The 21418-nt window shown below is 35.7% G+C and overlaps 1 protein-coding gene across 4 annotated transcripts in view; it reads right to left on the bottom strand.

Moving 5' to 3' along the window:
* Positions 1–21418, bottom strand: part of KCNIP4 (potassium voltage-gated channel interacting protein 4) — a 434877-nt gene that overhangs the window by 377961 nt on the left and 35498 nt on the right. The window contains exons 1-2 of one of the 4 annotated variants that reach the window (XM_057405633.1): positions 15165–15298; positions 14264–14412 (exon numbers count right to left, since the gene is read on the bottom strand). The exons of 2 other annotated variants lie outside the window; for them this stretch is intronic. In XM_057405633.1, the coding sequence (XP_057261616.1) occupies positions 14264–14411 (148 nt within the window). In that variant the 5' untranslated portion in view covers position 14412; positions 15165–15298. Of the gene's footprint in view, positions 1–14263; positions 14413–14745; positions 14913–15164; positions 15299–21418 lie in introns of those variants that run through there. One more of the 4 variants, XM_057405631.1, reaches the window with a different exon arrangement.

Here is a 21418-nt window from a genome sequence, read left to right as displayed (position 1 = left end):
AGATTTAATGTCTACGAAACGCAGAAGGTCCATTTCCCCACAGCCTTATGCTTAGTAATTTATTTCTAGCATAAAATAAATACGTGTTTAAGTATTATTTCTCATTTGGAAGGGGTTTTACTCAATTTGTAGAAGTGCATCTTACTACGAGAAGTGAAAGGCAACAAAAAACTAAGCCAGGCTCTGCTGTGCAGCAATGAGCAGCAACAATAATGGTATCTACATTCCCCCCAGGAAAGGTTAAGAATATGTCTATAATTGACAATGAGCAAAAAGAATAAATCATTTCCTGTACACCTCTCCAAGAGCCTAATGCAGTGAAAGGCAGCTAACAATCAGACCTTCTGCTCTGAAAGATGTTACATTCTGCAGTTAATTTCAAATTATTATATGAGCTACTGAAACACACGGATATAGTCCCTATTACATTAACATTTTGAAAGTTTTCCATTTTTTTTCTAGGTCAGTTCAAGTTGAGGAAGATCAAACTAAAAATGATGAGTAAGTAGAATGCAAAAAACTAAGTTTGGAATTTAGTGTGTGTCGTGGTTTAAGTCCAGTCAGTAACTCAGAACCACATAGCCACTCACTTACTCCCCCACCCTTTCTCCCCCACCCCACCGCGCTCCCAGAGGGATGGGAAGGAGAATCAAAAGAATGTAACTCCCAGGAGCTGAGATAAGAACAGTCCAGTAACTAAGGTATAACACAAACCACTACTGCTACCACCAATAATAATGCTGATAAGGGAAATAACAAGGGAAGAGAATACAACCACTCACCACCTGCCTACCAATACCCAACCTGACCCGAGCAGTGATCTAACCTTTCCAGGTAACTGCCCCTAGTTTATATACTGGGCATGACGTGCTGCGGTATGGAATACCTCCTTGGTTAGTTTGGGTCAGGTGTCCTGTCTCTGCTTCCTCCCAGCTTTCCCTCCTCCCTGGCAGAGCATGAGGCTCACAAAGTCCTTGGTCAGACAAAACATTATGGAGCAGCAACTAAAAACATCGGTGTTATCAGCACTGTTCCCAGGCCGAAAGTCAAAACCACAGCACTGCGCCAGCAACTAAGGAGAAAAATGACTGCTACTGCTGAACCCAGGACAGTGTGGAAATTGCTCAAAACAATCTCATATATATCTTGCAGTTATAAACATGACTATAGTACTCTGCTGGTTACTGTAAACAAAAAGTTAACTCAGTTTGAGATTTTATGCTGAATATGGCTCCTTCAGCAACTACATGCAATTCTAACATGTGGACCAGTGGCACAGACGACAAGGTCTTGCATCAATTTTACCTGCAATTTCCACATCTTCAGAATCTCCAATCCAGGTGTAAAGTAAACTGTGTATTACACAATCAAAATCTGACACCCATAGAAAGGACAACTGTAGGATGGATTTTATAGTCACTGTAGACATTGTGTGAAGAAGAAGCAAGATGTGTGTACCTGAAAAATACAACCTGCAATCCCAGATTTTCATTCCTGATTAAAAATCAACCTCTCAGTGAATTGTAGCACCTCTCTTAATTGTGAAGGAGGTTCATAGAAGTTGAAATTATTTATATAACATCAGCTTTACAAAATAGAATGTTTACAAAAATTTATACTGAGATAATTAAGAAGCTAAAGATCATGATGATAATTATTATTATTTTAAAATTACAAGACTGGAAAATAAAGCAGCTGGCATCTCAAAGGTCTGATCAAAAATGCTTTATGATACTGAAGGAAGGCTCTTCAGAACTCTTTTCAAAGAGGAGATCATAACCTGTAGTTCCCCAGCAAAGAATTAAAAAAAAAAAAAATAGAAATCAGAGAAGAAAACTAATAAAAGGTTCAGGTTAATCTTCCACTTCTTATGAATGAAATGGAAAAATTTTACCAACTTGGAATCTACAGCATCCCGGTGAAAGTGAAAAGACAAATGACAACATAATCTCATAATATCTTTACTCTTACCCCCATTTCCTCCTTCCCCGGTTTTGCAAATAACAGTGTTGACTTATTTCCTAGTATATTAAACATATCCCTATTTTTAATAATACAAAAACAAAATCTGGGAATCAGATTTAGATTTACAAAAAGGCAAGAACGTTAAACTTCAACAGAGGCTTATTTCTGAAACAAGTGCCAGTATAATTTTGTCCTGTGTCAAATCACTTCAGTCCCTATACAAACAGTATAGCCAGAAGGATCTTGCTCCTAAAAAAAAAAATCAGAAAGCTCATAACAATAAAACCTTTCTGAGGGATTCAGCTGTTCCCATAAATTTCTCTATTAATCCTCCTTAAAAATACAAGGAAGACCATTTAGATAATATCAAACTAGTCCTGTAATCCTTTCTTTTAAAGTGATGCATTTAATATGTTGTTGCCTACTATGGCAGATGAGATTTTCATGAACAAATGACGGTTATAAAAATGTCACTGACTGCAAAGTATTGATCTTAGTATTTACTCAGATTTGTGGAATACAAATGTATCAATTGTGTAATTATAAACTGATAAACAGTTTATAATGGAAAAGAAAAATCACATGTTCATACACTCCACTCTGTGCCAACACATTATCTTTATCCCATTAAAGAGCCTTATGCCATCTGTACCATCTGCGATACCAGCTGGTACATCAGTCCAAAAATACCTCTTCAATTATAGCATACTGATTAGTTTTTAGTATAGAATCAATTGTAGCTTAACTGAATTATAAAAATAAATTGGTATTATATTTTTTCTCATTTCTGTGATTTGATTTTGGTAATGAAAATTCAAAAACTTCCTGTATTTTTACTACGATTTGGAGATTTCATAATTTGCTTCACATACAATGAAGTAAAAAAACAATTAAAGTGGGGACATCAGTTAAATAAGTTATGTATCAGGACCTTGTTTAAAATGAGACACTGACCATTTATAGCAAAAATCAAATAAGTATCTCTTTTTCCCCCAAATTCCCCTTCTAAACGAATATGGCATATATTAAAATGTAAGTTTAGAAAGCCAAAAGATGGGTGATTTTTTTTTCCCTACATAAAAATTTTTCTTATTCAGTGTAGAGTTATTTTTATAAAGCAAATCGAACAAAATTCCTGCTATAATGAAACTTACGGCAAGATTCTTAGCCATTTCAACAAGCCAAGAATTAACACACAATTAACTGAAAGATGTACATCCTTCTGTACGCACCACACATTCCACACACCAGCTACTAAGGAGGAGAAAAATGGCTGCTACTGCTGAACCCAGAACAGCATCTTACGGCCCGAGCCTTTGATCAATCACATTATCTCTACTTTTATGCAGAACTACAAGCCAAGATGTGAGTTTTATGTTGTAAATCCTTTGCACTCAGAAATTTTGCTATATATATTAATAACATACAATGTATACATCAAAAGAACTGTACTGTGATCATAAACACTAACAGCATTAGTTCAGCCCCTTTCTACATATGTATTTTACAGTGCACCCTTTTTAATGACATGATCATGTGCTGTAGTTTGAACAGGAATTTCTTTTGATAATTGAATTAATGGATATTACCTATTTACCAAATTCAAAACTTTATTCACTCCACATTTTGTGCCCCCATAATTTACTTACCAAACATTACTGAAAATCTAATTTCTATGATGTTCACCACTACAGTGTCTGAGTACTTCACAAACATTACTACATTTATATTCACAATATCACTGAGATGAGAGAGTACCATTATATTTACTTTATGCAGAACAGAGGCACAGTGAGAGTAAGAGCAAAGGTACTGACTAATTTGGGCACTTGGTAGAAAACTCATAGAAGCTCATTTTCACAATGCTTAATACACAGCCTTTCATATATGTTTAAAGCCAAGTTAGTAAAGCTGCAAGTGGTCAACATTCTGTAGATCAATCCCCAAGGATTCACTCAGAAAATAACACAGAGTGTCAATCCCTAAAGTTTCTCTTAACTGACTCCTTTAAGCTTGCATATGAACCCTGTGACAGAGGAAATTTAGTTCTCCAGTATGAATTAACCACATGGAACTCTTTTCTGTATCCTGTTTTGTTCACTACTTTCTCAATTGTCCAGTCAACAACTAAGAAATTGCACTGTTGTCTTTCTTACAAGCATTTCTAAAAATCTCTTCATTACCTGAGAGTTTCCACTCTATTTACTAAAAAGTAAGAGGTTTTGATTTCAGGCAAAATCAACAGCTAGGAAACTGGTAGCTGCAATACATCATTGTGTCCCCATGCAATTCAAAACTTGAGGGAGATGAAATAATTTCTGGATTTACAGACATTTTCTCACAGCAGAGAATACTGAGATTCAGGAACACAAGGATCAATTTTAAATTGTTGTAGGGACATAGTGTGATGTTTCCACCTCCATCTGAGTTTGATTTTTCTCATTGTTCATTCTGCATCTCAGTTGCATCAGAAGTGGTATGAACTAAGAGACTTAGTTACAGCAGTAACTACAGCTTGGGAGGAAGGCAGCTCTTGTCAAGGGCCTTAAGTTGAAAAATTTTTGCCCATCAACCAGTAAAGATAAACACAAAATTGTGCAAAGATAAACACAACCTGTGCAAAATAAACACAGAAACATAACAGCTCAGCTGATAGATGCTACACTCAAAAGCTGTATTAGTCCATGGCTTTAAACATATATATATCTGAGGCATAACAAGGAAGTCAGATGAGGTGATGCTAGTTATATTCAGAGGAACTGGGTGATGTGAATTGACAGAGGTTTAAACACTATGATTTTTACTAATTTGCTCTTAGGCACTCTTGCTGTTACATTCAAGACAACACTAATCAGAAATAAGTTTTTCTGCTGTTGGAAATTATGACCCCACCTCACACAAGTATCTTGCTTCTGCACTTACAGGGCCAAAGATCTCATAAATTAAATGATCTATTAGAAAAGGATTTTTAGTATTAATCTTTCTCAATGGGTTGGCCTCTTATAAGTCTCTTTTTGGCAGGCTATATAATAAAGAAATCATGCTGGCCTCAAAGGTAGAGGGGTATAGAGTAGAATACAAAAAGTGCTTAGCTAGCTCAACATTTCCAGCACCATTTTCTGAGACATATGTGAAATCAACTATGCCTTCTGCTTTGCTGCACAGTACAGGTTTGTTGGCATTTGGTTGAGGCAATTCACACAATTCATTTGCAGTGTTGTCACATATGACTAACACAGTCATTATACCCACTAAACATTTATATGGCTCAATGAAGGACCTTATGAGCTTTTTCTTAGTCTCTTGCACATAGAAATGATGAATAAGAAAATTAAAACAACTGAGAACACATCTCCTTGCCAAGAAGACAATGCTACTCGAAGGAACAGCAGGGAGGTCCCAGTAGGATGGCATTACTGCAGCAATGAAGAACACCAAGTTCTCCCACTTACCCCTTTTGAGCTGAAAGGAGGGCAAATCTATCCTGTCAAAACTGTCGCCTGGCAGAAGAACTGTCAGGACCACACTGCAGACTCCCATGGAAACAAGCATTCAAGTAAGGTGGCAGCAGCAATAAATTAAATGAGGAGAAAGAAGCAAATAAAGCAACATGTAATTTTGTTGTTCTAGTCATTCTGGTTTATTTGTTCCTTACTGTTTTTCCCTCCCTTCTTCTGCCCTAAATTTCCACTTATAAACTATGTGGGTTTTCCCTTCAATTTTCGTCTTTTGTGGAAAGTTACCCAGATGTAATGCTTCATCATGCCCACAAAAAAATAAAAGAAAAGGAAAAAGAAAAGGAAAAAGAAAAGAAAAAAGAAAAAAAGCTGGCTTTGCATACTTTAAAACTTCTAACTGCAAGCTCTTTCTACTTGGAGGACTTTTTCCAGGGATAGGTGCTCACAAGCACCATTGTGTTATACTGCACTAATATAGAGTACACTTTGGTAAACAAAATGTAGATATCGTTAACAACCACAACAAATTCAGTTCTTTATGGGCCATACCATTTATAAAAAGACATTCAGAGCTACCATTTAATCAGGAGTACTCTTAATACATTTAGCCATTTAAATTGCTGGAATAATGCCCAGATGGAAAGTGGCAAGATATTAAAGATTGATTCCACTTTCTAACTATGTCATGAATATAAGTCCTTCCACTTAATCTAATACACTTCTTTGGCTTATTAGTTTTTGATTGATAGAATGGTTTGAAATAAAAAAAAAAGCAACAGTTCGCAGACACAGTAGAAATTAAAGACACTGAGAGTACCAATGCTAAATAGAAGTGCATATTGTTTTCATTAAGGATCTGTTTGAGTTTCCCAAAAATGGTGATCCTCTACATGTATTATATTCCAAACCTTTCACTGATAGAACTTGATTTTTAAGCAACAGATTTTCAATAAATTAGCAATTTTTAATAATTTTTTTTTAATGGGACACTGACTTTTGTCTGACAATGAAGGAAGATCCAGGCAAACAGAACTGGATATCAGATTTCCAAATGGAGATGTCAGAATTTCATAGTTTACTTTCATGTTTAGGGCATATCAAGTCTATATTTTATTGCAATGGATCATTTTTAAATAATATTGAAGCAGTAACTTCAATTCTACTAGGGAAAAAAAGGAGCGTTAGAGAAATAATTATACTTCTGATATAACTAAATGATTAAAGAGCAGTTAATCATCTATTCTTTTATTCTTCAGCCAGATCCAAGAAGATGCTAGGGTTCTTTTTTCCAACAGTTTAAATGGATTGAAGAATAAGGTGATCATTGGTTAACAGGCTTAATGATCTCAACAATAAAATAAAATTTCATTATGCCAAGTCCAGAGCGACATCCCTGGAAAGGTTCCAGTCAGCTCGATGGTTCTTCATGCTTTCTATATGAAAAGAAAACACATATTCGCTATGATAAATAAAGAAATAAACGGTTAATAAAACAGGTCTGTTCAAAGCTCTTAATTAGAGCTAGTTTAAAACTGTGCACAGTCTCTATCTCTATACAGACTAAGAGGTTCCCAGAGACTGTGGAAGGTAACTCCCTGATACAGAGACAGGATGAGAGGCAACAGCCTCAAGTTGTGCCAGGGGAAGTTTAGATGAGGTATTCGGACAAATTTCTTCACTGAAAGGATCGTCAAGCATTCAACAGGCTGCCCAGGGAAGTGCTTAAGCCACCATCCCTGAAGGTATTTAAAAGATGTGTAGATGGGGCACACAGGAACATGGTTTAGTGGTGGACTTGACAGTGCGGGGTTAAAGGTTATACTCGATACATTTAAGGGTCTTTTCCAACCTAAACAGTTCTACGATTTTGTGATTCTTAGGAAGGTTATGCAAACTGCTTGGTGCTTGGTGCTGGCCAGTAGGAAAAGAAAGAGAAGTAAAGAGCCAAAAAAAGGGAGTTCAGCATACTCTTCTGCAATTGTAGAGTTTTCAGGCAGTAATCTGCCATGAGTGAATGCTTCATCTTCCAATACCATGTCCCTCCCAGAAACAGCAATGCCAGGATTACAGTGGTGTCAATTGCAGGAAACCACAAAAAAATCCATTCTGACAGGAAGGACACAGAGCTTCAAGAGAAAAGGAGAAACATACCATGTTGTGTGATATTTATATAGCCAGGGAAGCATAAAGCAGAAACTCCATAAAGTGATTTGCTCACATTTTCCTGATCCATTTCTTGAAGGGGTTAATTGTGGAGCATATTTAATCCTTTGCATGTCAAACCCCAAGGAAATCTAATTCCCACAAAATATGCTTCTCCTCACAAGCACATTCACTCTAAGGAGAACTGAATTAATAATCTGGACTTTGCTATTTGCTATCTTTGTGTTACATGTCTTTAAAAATTCTGTTACGGATAATATTTGCTTTAATAGGCACTAATAACTGTTTCAAGGGCTCTGAAGAAGCATTTGTGAATTCTCTCCAAACTGTAAACTATTGTTTTTTGCAAGATCTATGCAATTCTATTTTAACATCTGGCAATGTTTAAAAGCATGTATGTACGCAGTGAAAGCAGCAAGGTCTTAAGTCACAACTGTGTCCTTGAAGTATTAATCTTAAAATTTCAAAGTATTAAAAACTTCAGAAGATATGTGGGTTTTTGTTTGTTTGTTTTGTTTTGCTTTGTTTTTCCTAACACAGAAATACAGGAGTGACAGTTCAACTTTCTGGAGCCAAAAATGGTGCTGCATAATTTTATACATACTTACAAAAGTATATATTATATATATATTATATACATTTTCATTAGCTTTATACATTGCTCAATTTTGCAAGTCTGTACATGAATACACAGTAACAACTCATTTTAAAACATTGATCAGTCTGGAATAATCATTCTGGAATTATTCAAAATTGTGATATCAATGTTTTTCCAATTCCACTTTCAATGGTCTGAAAGATAACAAACATTCCCTCACAATACACATGCCTGTTAATTTGTGCCATTAACTATTACTGCTACCCTGAAGAGAGTATTAGGAGTCTTACTGAGATTAGATCACTCCTACAAATTTAAAAGAAAATTACATTCACCTGGGAGAGCCTACAATTTTATTGCCATGGTTTGTCTTTCAGAGTTAGCATTTAGCAAGAAATAACCAAACTGCAAGGTTCCCCTTTTTGCCAGAGAGACAAACTCCTTTGTCTGAGATTATAATGGGTAAATATTAAAATTGAATTACATTCACTTACCTTTTTTCCTTTTCTTTTCACCATGTTATTTGAGAACCTTTAAACAATCTTTTCATGCCTAGTAAGTATGTACAACTCCATCTCTATTCTAATATGGAGAATTATTAGCTAAGAATAGAGTCCTATATTGGTTTCAGGGAAAAAAAACTACAATCAAAAAAAAAAATGCTCACCATTTGCAATACTTTTACAAATAAACGGAATATACCCACCTTTTCTCCTCAGTTCAGTGACTTATATATATACAATGTATGCAATATTCATTCAGAAGTTGAAATTTTTGCAACATAAGATGAAATATTTACATAGTGAGCCAGAAGGTATAAGGTACCACAAAACTTTGACTTATTAGAGCTGAATAAGAAAACACTGCTAATTCAGTTCATTTTAATTAAAGAAATAAGTAAAGCAATACCGAGCAATGTTCATTTTCTCTGACAAAAAAGTTATTGAAACCACAAAGTCAATCAGTTTTTAATCCTGTAACTTTTCCTGAGTTCATAGCTTGCTTACTTAAGATTAGCATGTATACCAAGAACATCATCATCAAATTGTAAAACTTTTTCATGAATATTTCAAATAGACAAAATGGGTTAAGCATTGCTCATTCTGAATTCCCAAGTGAATTTCTCTTCTTGTAGTTTTTACAAAAGAAAGATTTCTATATTGCCTAAAATCATGAGAGGTTTCAATTTTAAATGGATTTCTATGTTTGTCTTCAGTGCATAAAATCTCAGATATGTTATTCTCTTCAGTGGTTGATACATAGAATCATAGAACCATAGAATCATAGAATCATAGAATAGTTAGGGTTGGAAAGGACCTTAAGATCATCTAGTTCCAACCCCCCTGTCATGGGCAGGGAATAGCCTACATGTAAAACCTGTTTGCTGAGTATTCAGCAAAGATCTCATAGGATATGCTCTAATTATTTACATATTTACCACGTAGAAAGGAAAGGAGAAGGGGGTCTGACAAGGGACATGGTCCTTGGTCTCTCTCACTTCTCCTTCCCTTCCTCCATCTCTCTCTCACTCCTTTTTCTTCTCTCAGAGGCTTTCAGACTCAACAGTCATGTGAACTTCAGTTCTATAGGCACATAGGACACATTTTTCCTAGTGCCCATATGAAGTTCTGTGAAGTCCTCTCATGATGTAAATTAATAAATTCAAAAGAAACCAGACATTGCCCAAAGCATCTGTGAGATAACCGGGGGGGAGAAAAATCCCAGAAAGTAGTCTGACTTGAAGTAAAAACTGACACATCTGACAGGACATAAAAATTCAATTACTAGGCAAAATCTGAACAGCGTATCAGCAATCCTTTAAGAGAGAACTGATCGCGGAGAGCAGCTACTGGGACAGTGGAATAAACTCAGGAGTATTTGCTATTCCTGACACTGGGTATCTTTTATTTATTGTTGTTTTCTGTCATTTTTATCTATGACATTTATTTCATATTCTTGTAGGAAAGGGTGACTAGGACGAGGCAGATTTCAGTAGCTATCATTCCATGCACAAGGAAACAAAAAAGAAACACATGCTTTTGCTTCAGTAATACAGTTAGGAAACAACTCTTGTCTCCTAATTACGAGTCATGGTTTCTAATCAAGGCAGTTGGCAACTTTGATAGCAGGTTACATACCTTGTACATAATCCTGCTGTCATCACTATCTACCTTTCAGGTTGTCATTGCCACATCACTTCACAGCTCAATAGAAAAGGAGTATGAATAGGCACACAAGAATTAATGCTGAAAGACAGTAAGAATGTTTCAGTCCAAATGACCCCTGCTCAATATTAATAAATCTCTTGTTAATTTTGAACAAATGGGAGGAAGATTTCTTTTCATGGTCTGAGATGTGACTGAATTTCAAAGCAATGCTCAACATATTTGCATAGGAAAAGGCAAACAGGTTGAACTAAAACCCTGTTCACAAGAAGTCATATCTAAAAAAAAACCCAAAACAGTACAGACAACTTCCAGCAGGAATTTTTTGAGTTATCCAAGGTATGAGATTATATGAAGTACCCTAAGAACAGCAGAACATTTAACTAGTTCTCAAATAACATGAGTTATTTTTTCCTTAAATATTTTGTCAAATGTACTTTTGACAGGGAAATATATGACAAATGTATTTGACAGGGAAAAATGCACACATTAATTGACAGCTTGGAACTATTCCACCATTAATAAGTGGTTTGAGAAAACAATACTAGAAACAATATTACAAAGTTTATAAATAAACAGGTGCTAATCTATAATATTTTTTACATAAGTTAGTATGTAATGCAGAGTCATCCTTACGATTCCCCCATATTTATCTTTGTGGCAGAAAACTTGCTGTCTTCTTGGTGTCTCCCATTTGCATTTTACAAAATCTGCAGCAGAATGCATATTCATAGCATGGAATGATCAGGAAAAACTCATAAGTGCCTTAGGTTAACTGAGTTTAGTGAGGAGATACTTCAGGGCTCCTTTTTTTTAAAAGTGAAACCCTCCAGTTTTCAACATCCTTTAAACTTGTGCTCCAAGCTTACGGCAATATCAAGCTCGCACTGATGTATAACTGGCAATAGTCATAGTCTGTTCTCTTTCCTTAGTTACAAGATACCTGCCTTGTGAAACTACTCTGTAAGGGATTTAGTCAAATTACTGAACCTTAAGCATTGACTATAAAGTGTCTTTAGTGTTGAATTGTTTCCCATTGACAACTATGTCATTCTGTTTAATTCTCAATTAAATAAAAAGCACTTTCTCTAATTCTCTTGATCTTCCTTTGGAGCAATCACTCCTGCATTAAATTCATGCTTTTTAAATACTGTATATAAAAGGGTTAAGTGTAATTATCTTTCCAGTACTGGTGTTAAAACATTCCTAGGACAGATGTTAAAAGGGGAAGAGCAGAAAAATATCCCCAGTGCCAGGATATTCTAAGATTTTATCATAAGAATGAAGACTATTCATTCTGAAATTAGAGTTAAATCATCTGAATATTGCAGTAAATCAAATATTTATTTGCCTGCCCCAAATTCATAAATGGAAATTGTCTCTGAAAGTATAATTAATTCTACGAAGTTAAAACATGTTGACAAAGTCAGTTTCAATATCATACAAATAAACTATGAAAAACAAATTGTGAAGAACAATCTCTGTTTTAAAAGAAAGATCAAATATGTATTACTTCATGATATTTCTAGCTACAAACTGTTACAATAGCAGTGGATTACCAAATAATTCAGAATTTACCGTTTTATGCTTCATAAATATGAAAAAAAAACTTTTCAGCTGTTTTTAAGTACTAAACTGCAAGCCTCAACTGCCTGGTAACTATTTTTGTTCCACTTTACTAGTGTAGGGTAGCTTAAGACAACCAATAGGAATTTGATTTCTATAAAAGAATACTTTGGTGGGAATAAGCCACCATGATATCATTTGCAAACCCACCTTCATTCTGCTGGCAGAAAACAGTAAGTATCGATTGATTATCTCAGTACCCTGGTGCTCTGTAGCTACCAGGTCACCGTGGAAGGATAGGAAGGTTAAATTACAGCAGACTTCTTGCTGACTTAACTGATGCCAGAGAATGGATGAGCATCTCCGTGCCCAGGCCTAGGGGTTTTCAGAAATGTCCCACTTGTTTACATGCATGAAATATTACCTAGATGTGTCTCAGGAACATAATGAGATATACTGTATACAACTTGTGTTACAGATGTCAGTAGGTTCTAGCACTGAAGACCAAGAAAACTTTTTGAGCCAGTGAGGTCACCTTGGGCTATAGAACAGTGCTGAAAAAAAGCACTTCAGGATCTCAGTCTTCTCGATCCTGATAAATATTCAAAGGTTCTTGTAAAGGTATCCTTATGGGAATACGCTTTCTATCACTCAGCACTAGATAAAGCAAAATTAATATCTTCCCGTTGAGCTAACTGTGTCAGATTTTGATTTTGCCTCTGTTGGAGTATCCCAGAGTAACTTAGCTGAGCCTGATTTTACAGTAATTCATTATATCTACTAATTAGCTTTACCAAGAAGAAATAAATCCTTAATTTTATCATTACTATTGACTGGTTTAATACCCTTTCCAGAGATGCAAATTATTAGCCAGTTTAAACATATTGAAGAATCAGACCTTTTAATTTCAGTGCAAGCTGCTTCAGATTCACAATTTCTAGAGAGCCGACTCCTTATGCCTACTGAGATTGCTGATAAATAACCCAATGAAAAAAAATAAAAAAAATCTAATATTCCTGTGAACGAAAGGATTAGTGTTTTGAAAAGGTTACAGCAAATTCATTTGTACTTCATTAGCTCTACAAACAACACAGAATGTAATGAAAGTGAAGAGAATTAAAGGTACAAAGTGATACAGTAATCAGAAATCAAACGTATTTAGCAAACCATAATATTAATGGAGATTAAAGCAGACGTTTGTCGGAAATATTACCCTAGACCTTTAAAAATGAGTGGCCAAAAATAGCTACATGATTATGCTTAGATTAAAATGCATATAAACACTTGTTTACTTGGATAACACAGGGATAAGGGCAGTTTAAAATCAGAGGTAGGCTGCATTTAAACAGATCATTGTTTCTAAATGCTGAAACTAAGCTCCTAGAGCATATCCTTTAAAGTAAATGTGTAAGTAAAACAACATATCACTCAGGATCTGGTGACTTAGCTCTTCATGACAAAACAATGTCATGCATTTTTTTATACTGTTTGACACAAATTCAATATACTGAGGACCTGGGGTTTTTGTTATTGCCAGAAACTGTGTGCAAGGGGATGAAAAATTCTGTCAAAACACAGAAGGGTTGTTCGGGGCACTGCTTTTTTGCTTTGTTTTTACATAATGTTGCAAATTACAAATATGCAACATTAAGAGGTAAAAAGAGGAATCAGCGCTGAATAAAATCCTTAACTCTGTGTGTGTTCCTGAGGAAAACATTGTGAAGCAGATTAGCCATCACTTCAGGATGGTTGCTGTATAATTTATTATTCATAAGAGAGTTAGACTTTCAATAGGTGAGATATTTCATAGCCAACTTTCAATTTAAAAAGAAGCATTTCTTTCAGTGTTTATTAATAAATACAGTATATAGCACCATTATGTACAAAAGTGACAGGATGTTACCTTTCCCTATTTTCCCAAAGACAAAGGGATATATCATGTAATTTCCATGTAAATATACTCTGACAGTGATCAAAGGAGGTGTTACTCATCAAAACAGATTTTTGGTTTGGGCACCAATAAGTTGATACATTTAATTGCTGGGATTTTACATGTACTCATTAATGTTCTGACTGAAGGATTTTTTTTTCTGCCAACCATATATTTTGATGTGCTGCAAAATGAATGCTCATGCAGTACAATTATTTATATCACATTATGATAAAGCACTTTCAATCAAAGCTGTACCATTTTTAATCTCTTTGAACAATAGACCCAAGACAGCAGAGACTTTTTGTACATGTAACTTGACTGATGCTAAATTCAGTAACACCACTGTAGCAAAAATTCAGATTTTTTGGAAAGACAACAATTTCTCCTACACTAAACATTTCAATAGGAAAGGTACCTTTAGAGCTTAAACTTTTCCAGGCAAAAAATCGCTTTATCAAGCAGCAATTCCTAAGCAATTTCTTGCAGTTTGCAGGCTTCTGATGATACTGCTGCAAATCTTCATTCTCTTCATGTGTTTTCTTCTCAGGGGTTAACTTTTCCATCCTAAACAAAAACTTAACCTTTAGTTTTCCTGAAGGATATATACGCAACTTAAATCCATAGACTGGGGCTAAAGATGGAGGGAGAAGGGAAGATATAGACTGGAGATGAAAAGACACTATTCTTATCTCATGCATTCACATTATTAACTTAAATTGAATTATTGTATTTATGTTCTTTTGTATTTGAATGATTTATCTGGAACATTAATGTATTTGTAAAAAAAAAAGACGGGGAAAAAATCAGATTTTATCTTCTACTTTAAAACTTTTATTTTATTTAAATGCTATAAGTTACATAATATCATTAGATGTTAAATAAGTATTTACCTCTTACCTTAGTCAGTTGTTTAGGTAAAGGAAGTAACGTAATCCTCTATGCATGAACCTATTATCCTTCCTATCTTAGCTTACATCAGTGTCATAGAGGAGAGCTGCATTCCCCTGGCTGTTATTGAAAGACAGCTGCTCTACCCAGAAAAGATGAATAGTTGGGATTCAGTGCTGCCTTAATGCCACTGTCACTCAAATGCAGAAAAGCGGCTGAGCCACTTAGAGCCAGTTGTACACTGGGGGACCATTTCTCTACAGTACCTTCTGATTCACACAAGCAGACCAATAAATTTTGATATTACATCATTTTCCTTGATACACTGCCACCTTGAAGGAGGCAGGGGCCATTAGCAACAACCAACACCTGCTAGGACCTAACCAAAGCCCTACTCTGGGGCCAAAAACCCAAGAAAAGGCACCTACCCAGTGCTCCAGGACTTTCATGCTACTCCAAGGTCATGTAAGAGTCTTAAACAGCATTCATGTTCGCTCTTCAGTGAACTCCAGCCTGAGATGCCAAGGAGATGACTGCTGCTGAGGACAGAAGAAAACTGCAAGCTGCAGCAGCCCTTTGACAACCAGCCATAGACTGTACCAGGGGAGCTACTCTAATTACAAACAATAAATGTGCCCAGCCAGGAGCAGGACACCTAAGTGGCCCGTTTCACTTGCCTGCTTTTCCCTCATACTGTGCTCTCACCTATAATTTGAATCTAACATTAAACACAAGTTCTAAAGGCAAGAGGCAGAAAACAGTAAAAGAAAAAAAAAAACAAACAAAAACTAGGCATTGGTCACAATACACCCTGGAGTTTGGGAAATGAAGATGACTTTTCAACTGTAAACTTACTTCTTCCTAAGGAAAAAAAGCATGATGTTAAGACATGACCTCACTGCATGCCTTTGTGTCAGGAGTTTCTATCAGTTATGCAAAACAATCAATAAAAAAGTTTCCCTTTCTTGAAGTTTATTTTTTCTTTAAGAACCTAGCAATCCAAGGGGTTTTATCAGTCAGCTTTCCTTCTAACTGAATTAATCTTAATGCCAATTACATAAATTTGCAAGTTGTATGTATGTGACATTTTCTGCACACATCTAAACTATGGCTTAAATCCTTTGCTTTGTGAAAATCTTACACACAAAACCCCATACCTACCTATAACAAATAGAGATATCTCAGATCTAGCAGCACAGGCTAAGATGGAGATTTCCAAGCACACTAATTCCACCTCTGGAAACAGCCTATCAACCAGCAGTGAATTCTGTTCGTTACAGCAGACCATGGGACTTAACCAATTTTTTAGGCAGCTAAAGGAAAGGGAAGCAGTTGCATTCAAACTCATATATAGGGCTATATTTCAGGCCCATCACTACTTAGAACTGAACAAGGCTTGAATTTGCAGTGTTGGAGCAGTACTTGCTGGTAGCAGGTCCTTTTGAGTCCCATAGCATGACACAGCATTCCAGTCATGGCTGTATTCCCATCACAAGCCGCTACTAAAGCGAGCTGAATTTCAATCTGGTGACAGTGTCTGAAACTTCTGAAACTTCAGCAAAGAAACTTCTTCCAGTTTCAGCATATTTCACAGCTCTCTTATCTTACATTTTTTAAAGGTGCCATTTTCAGAATAAATAGTAATTTTACATTGGTGTTTTACTGTGCTGAGAAATACATTTTCACCACAAAAGATTCAGTCTGGACTTCCAGAAGACTCCTGGAGCAGAATTTTGAGTGGCAAGAGTGAAGCATGAATGTTAGTTATTGCATAGAAATAAAAATTATATTTAAAAGATAATGCTCTCAACTATTTCTACATCCCATCTTGAAAATGAAACTAATGTACTTGAGAAATTAGAGTTCATCCCTCTGAAACTGGAGGTTCAGTTATGATCAGTCTGCGCAGGGCATCCACAAAATAACCCATCTTCTCCAGTGGAACACATCTATATCACTTCTCTCCAGCACAGAGAGAAAACCAGTACTATGTCCAGCAGCATTGGAATATAGCATCATGTAGTGTATCCCCAAACAGCTAAAACTTGAAAATGTCATTGAAGTAGTTTAAGTTCATTTTCTTTCTATAAACTTTCAGAGAAACTGCCTGTCCATGAAAGGTCAGCTACAAAATCCTTGATCCTCCAGCTCAAATGTTAGCTCTCATGACATATTCTGTCACACATGTTCTGCCAGTTGGGAGCACCTCATTTCAGAGATTCATTAATCCAAAGGTAATGTGAATGGGGAAACAGACACAGGAGCTGAGACAAACAACTGTGAAAACAATGCCATGACGTAAACATGAAACAACCGTTCACATGCAATAGGAGAGGGCTGCTGGATACCTGACATTAGCATTTGAGTAAGGTCTTCAGGAGGGAGAAAAATACAGACGAGCTTTGCCAGAGATGGGATATATGAGAGCACAAATTCAATGACACACCTCAAGAGGGCATGGAAAGGTAGAACCCTTGCTGAAATCTTTAGGATTTGCTTATGCGCAGCTGAAAACTATCTTATTTGCCATGATGTAAATACTTCACTTGAGATTTAACTCTGGAAGGCAGTATTTTTTCTAAAAATGGTTCAGAAGATGTCAGAGTTCAGATTACACTGTATCTGGTGTCTTACTTCAAGCCTTAATCAACTCATTGCAATTTTCTTCTATAACAGAAGATTACATGAATCAGATGTTCTTTGTGGCTCTAATCATCATGCTACGATGTTGTAGTGAGCTTAAAATAAACTTAGCCTGTAGAATAGTAAAGTTCAAGGCACCACTGAATTTTTCCAAGCAATTGACACTGTACCTCACATGTCCCTAATACTTAACTTACAAAAGGAATGAACATCACTATTCTGAGGCAATGCACTTGATTAACGTCTATCTCTTCTGCAAATTATGTACTCTGAGAAAAGGAAATGGACTGGTAGTAAATGCCACATGTGCATAACCAAGGACTGTAAAAAATTCATTACATGCAAAGATGAAGAAAAAAAGGTCATGTTGTAAGTAATATGTGAGAAGTATCATATGTGGAAAGAATTTTAACCCAGGATGTACAGAATCCATGCTTCTGCTACATACACTGAATCATTGAATAACTTAGGCAAAATGGAAAAGGGAGCCAAAAAAGCACTCTGGGGGTGCATTAGCTGTGAGTGATCAGTGCAAGGCTGAACCCTTCAAAATGTTTAAATGAGCAGCCAGTTTCTGAAATTAATGCACATTTTTTAGGGAGCACCTATATGGGTCTGGTACCTACAAGGTACTAAGCCTGAGCAACCTCAGGATCTGGGGATGGACAGATCTTCCAACTGAGAAGGAGCAGTTAAACAGGTAAGAAAGAAAATAAACAGAACTATGTATTAGTGAGAGCATTAACAAGATGACAAATATGGAGAAATTATCTTCAAAACCCCTGGAATGAATGCCTCTGGTCTGAGCCCCTACACGCTACTGCAGAAGCAACTGGGAACCTGTGGTCATCTTGACCACATGCTTCAAGACAGGAAAGGCAAACATTTACTGCAGCAGTAACAGTGCACAGAGATGGGGACTGTGTAAGAAAGCAGGGGTTTGTTATTTCATGTTATTAGATTTCATCTGTAATCAGTGACACCTAAAAATAAAGCTTGGGTTTCCATACATGAAGTTGTTAATTTCCTATTGATGGTTAAATCACTGTTTTTATGAGGGATCTAAATCATGTCAGTTAAAAACTCCAGAGAATCACAAGCTCATGACTCATATAAGGATTATGTGATACCAGGCAGCTATTCTCTGTTAAATCATAACTATTGGAGCTCAATTTCAGATGATGGTCACTACTTTCTAAAGTGCTATGCTTTCTTTTTGCTTAGGTTCCTACTTTGCCAAATATTTGTCAAAATACCCCTAGAAGCCACCTGAAATTTCCTTTCTTTGTGGATGTTTATCATTTACACATAAATTATAATTAAAGAACCATGAAACAAAGCCTTCATCCTTATTTTGTGGCATGGAGTTTCCAAAACACAAGAAGAATAAATTTGGCTAGGATATGTAAACTTTTTTTTCTCCATACTTATAGATCATTCTATTTATAGGGTACAGAGACAGAGGAGAAGTGTTCAGTTCTCACATATCCATCTTATTCATTTTTGATAATGCCACAGAATTAAGAACATATCCAGTAAGTCTCATAGGGACAGTGACTTATTTATGACCATCTAAGTAAAAAACCACATATGAAACTTAGATTGGAATGCTTTCACAGACAAATTAAAGGGAAATAAGCTACCTATTCAGCACAACTGAAGATTCCTTTCCTATCCTACAGGATGTTACATCTTTCATACACCTTTTGACAGCACTGAATAACACTTAGCAGTAGCATAGCACTAGTAATAAGAAAGGGCAGAAAACTGCTCATCAGAGAGCATCCTGCAGGTGGGGCAGCACCAACAAATGAAGCTAATTGAACAATGACAAAACATTTCCAAGACCCCTCTTTTTGCCTTTTATAAACAATTTATTACTAGTATCTGAAATGATTATTTCCAGGTATGGTATTCTTCATCCAATACATTTTCACATACAAACAGCTTAGAACAAGAAAACACTACAATAAATCATCTACAAAATGAGTTCTTAACTGCTACAAAGCAATTATTGCTTAGTCACTGAAGATCAGGAACAAAATCAGAATTACTTCACATGCTAGAATGTCATGTTGATAAAGTCCTTTAAATGGTTAAAAAAAAGAAACAAAACAAAACAAAAAAAAAGGAAAAAGGGGTGCAACTGAGCAATTAACTGAATAGGTGAAATCAGAAGCTTCTAAAAATTGATTTGACCATAATAAGGTCACTGGAGAGGAAACTGGAATAAAAAGAGGAATGCTACTGTACAATATGCTTGGGAAAGGATGCAAAACAGGCCTCATATTCCAGTTTCAAATAAAATCGATTATGAACCAGTAGACAAGAAATTTTATGATTTCATATTTCAGTAGAACATAACTCACACATTTCCTCAAAAAGACAGAAGTCTCAGGGATATACAGATTTCTTGGAGACACTACATATGAATTACTATGAACACCTTTGTTGCTTGGATTCCTGATGAAGTATCAGCTGAACTCTTAAATAACCTTCCAAATTTTGGAGAAAACAATACAGATTGGATACAAACCTGCATTTTTAGGTTGCTACATTATTTTGCACTAAATAAAATCATGTTGAAAATTACTGTCTCATTAAGCTTCATGCCTAGCCTTATGTTCAGCAAAATAACACTAAACACCTTGAGGACAACAGAATAGGAGTTAAAAACAATAAAGACATTTTCAGACAGACTTTAAAGCTGTGTATTTATTCTATTCACATGCAAAGTGAACAAAGTTATGAAGTCGATAAAAGTATTTCTGAATTTTAAACAGACTTTCATATGTTGTCATAAAATTTTACATCTATGAAACTGTTCTAAAATAATTTATGCTTTTCTAGATATTAACAGCCTCAAAGATTGAACAGAGCTTGAGAGAATATAAATTCAGAATATAATCAACTGCATTATACTGCAGTCACATAAATACAGAATCTTGATTCTGTGATATGCTGAGCACTTCTAGCTCTTACTGTGGATAACGGAAGGATGTAGTGTTCAGCTTTTGCATGATCAGGCTCAGGTGATTATCATACACTGACAAATTATCCTTTGAATCTATTTTAGCTTTTTTTCCTTAATGGTCCTGAAGTGAGACTAAATGCTATAGCAAGTGGAAATTCGCATCATAGTCAGCTGGGAGGAACTAAGGAAGCAGAAACAAGGCTGGCAAGGAAGAAAGTAATTTATTATTTAAAAAGGTAACAGGAGGAGCCTTTCTGTGCAAATTTGGAGTGACTGCATTTTCACGTTACTTACTCACAGTACTGTTTAGTAAGTTAAAATAATAGTTGACATGGATTTTACTGCCTCATGCAAATAAATTTACCAGAACTACTTCAAAGTGATAGCAAGTTAAAATTTTCTCATCAGAGGCATACAGCATTCTTACATAGCAGCTTTCTCTCTTTCTAGGGTCATCCAGCATTGTTTAGTCTTTATGAAACTAGACAACACGCACAGCAATCAAAAATAATTGTATGTGCAACTATCTTAATAATTATTAAGAAAAGGGTTCAAGCTGTTTATAGGTATTCAGAGGCCAGGCTGGTCAATACTTGCAATTTAGGTTCAAGCTGAATGAGCATCTAGTAGGCTGAATACCACCTCCACCAGTCACTTGGGCCACCCATACAATTTAAAACGCTTACTTTACAGAGATTTAGTCTTTATTGTGAATGTGCCTGACAGCAATGGGAACAAAAACATTCTGTTTTGTCACAGAACAAGAAAATCACAAGTGCTGTGTAAGAGCTATATCTTTAGCCTTCCACTGGAACAGCTACACCTAATGACAATGTTTTTTTTTCTTCTTCTGAATTGCTGGCCTAATTAGAGAGACTAATAGGGCAGTTAGCAAGACTGATAGTTGTGGTGTCTTGTGGCTGCAGTTTCTGAGAGAAAAGGAACAGAAACCACACAAAGTGGGTTACCAACCAATTAACAACCAGAGATTTACCATTAAAAGAAACAGTTTTCCTCAGTAATTACTACACAGACTATCAGCAACTGAAGAAAAACCCTTTAATG

This window comes from Pezoporus wallicus, unplaced genomic scaffold (assembly GCF_028554395.1).
Source record: "Pezoporus wallicus isolate ANWC-B61680 ecotype Strahan unplaced genomic scaffold, APGP_CSIRO_Pwel_v1 contig_642, whole genome shotgun sequence".
NCBI lineage: Eukaryota > Metazoa > Chordata > Aves > Psittaciformes > Psittacidae > Pezoporus > Pezoporus wallicus.
Note: the sequence above shows the minus strand (reverse complement) of the source record. Positions and strands in the feature narration are given on the sequence as shown.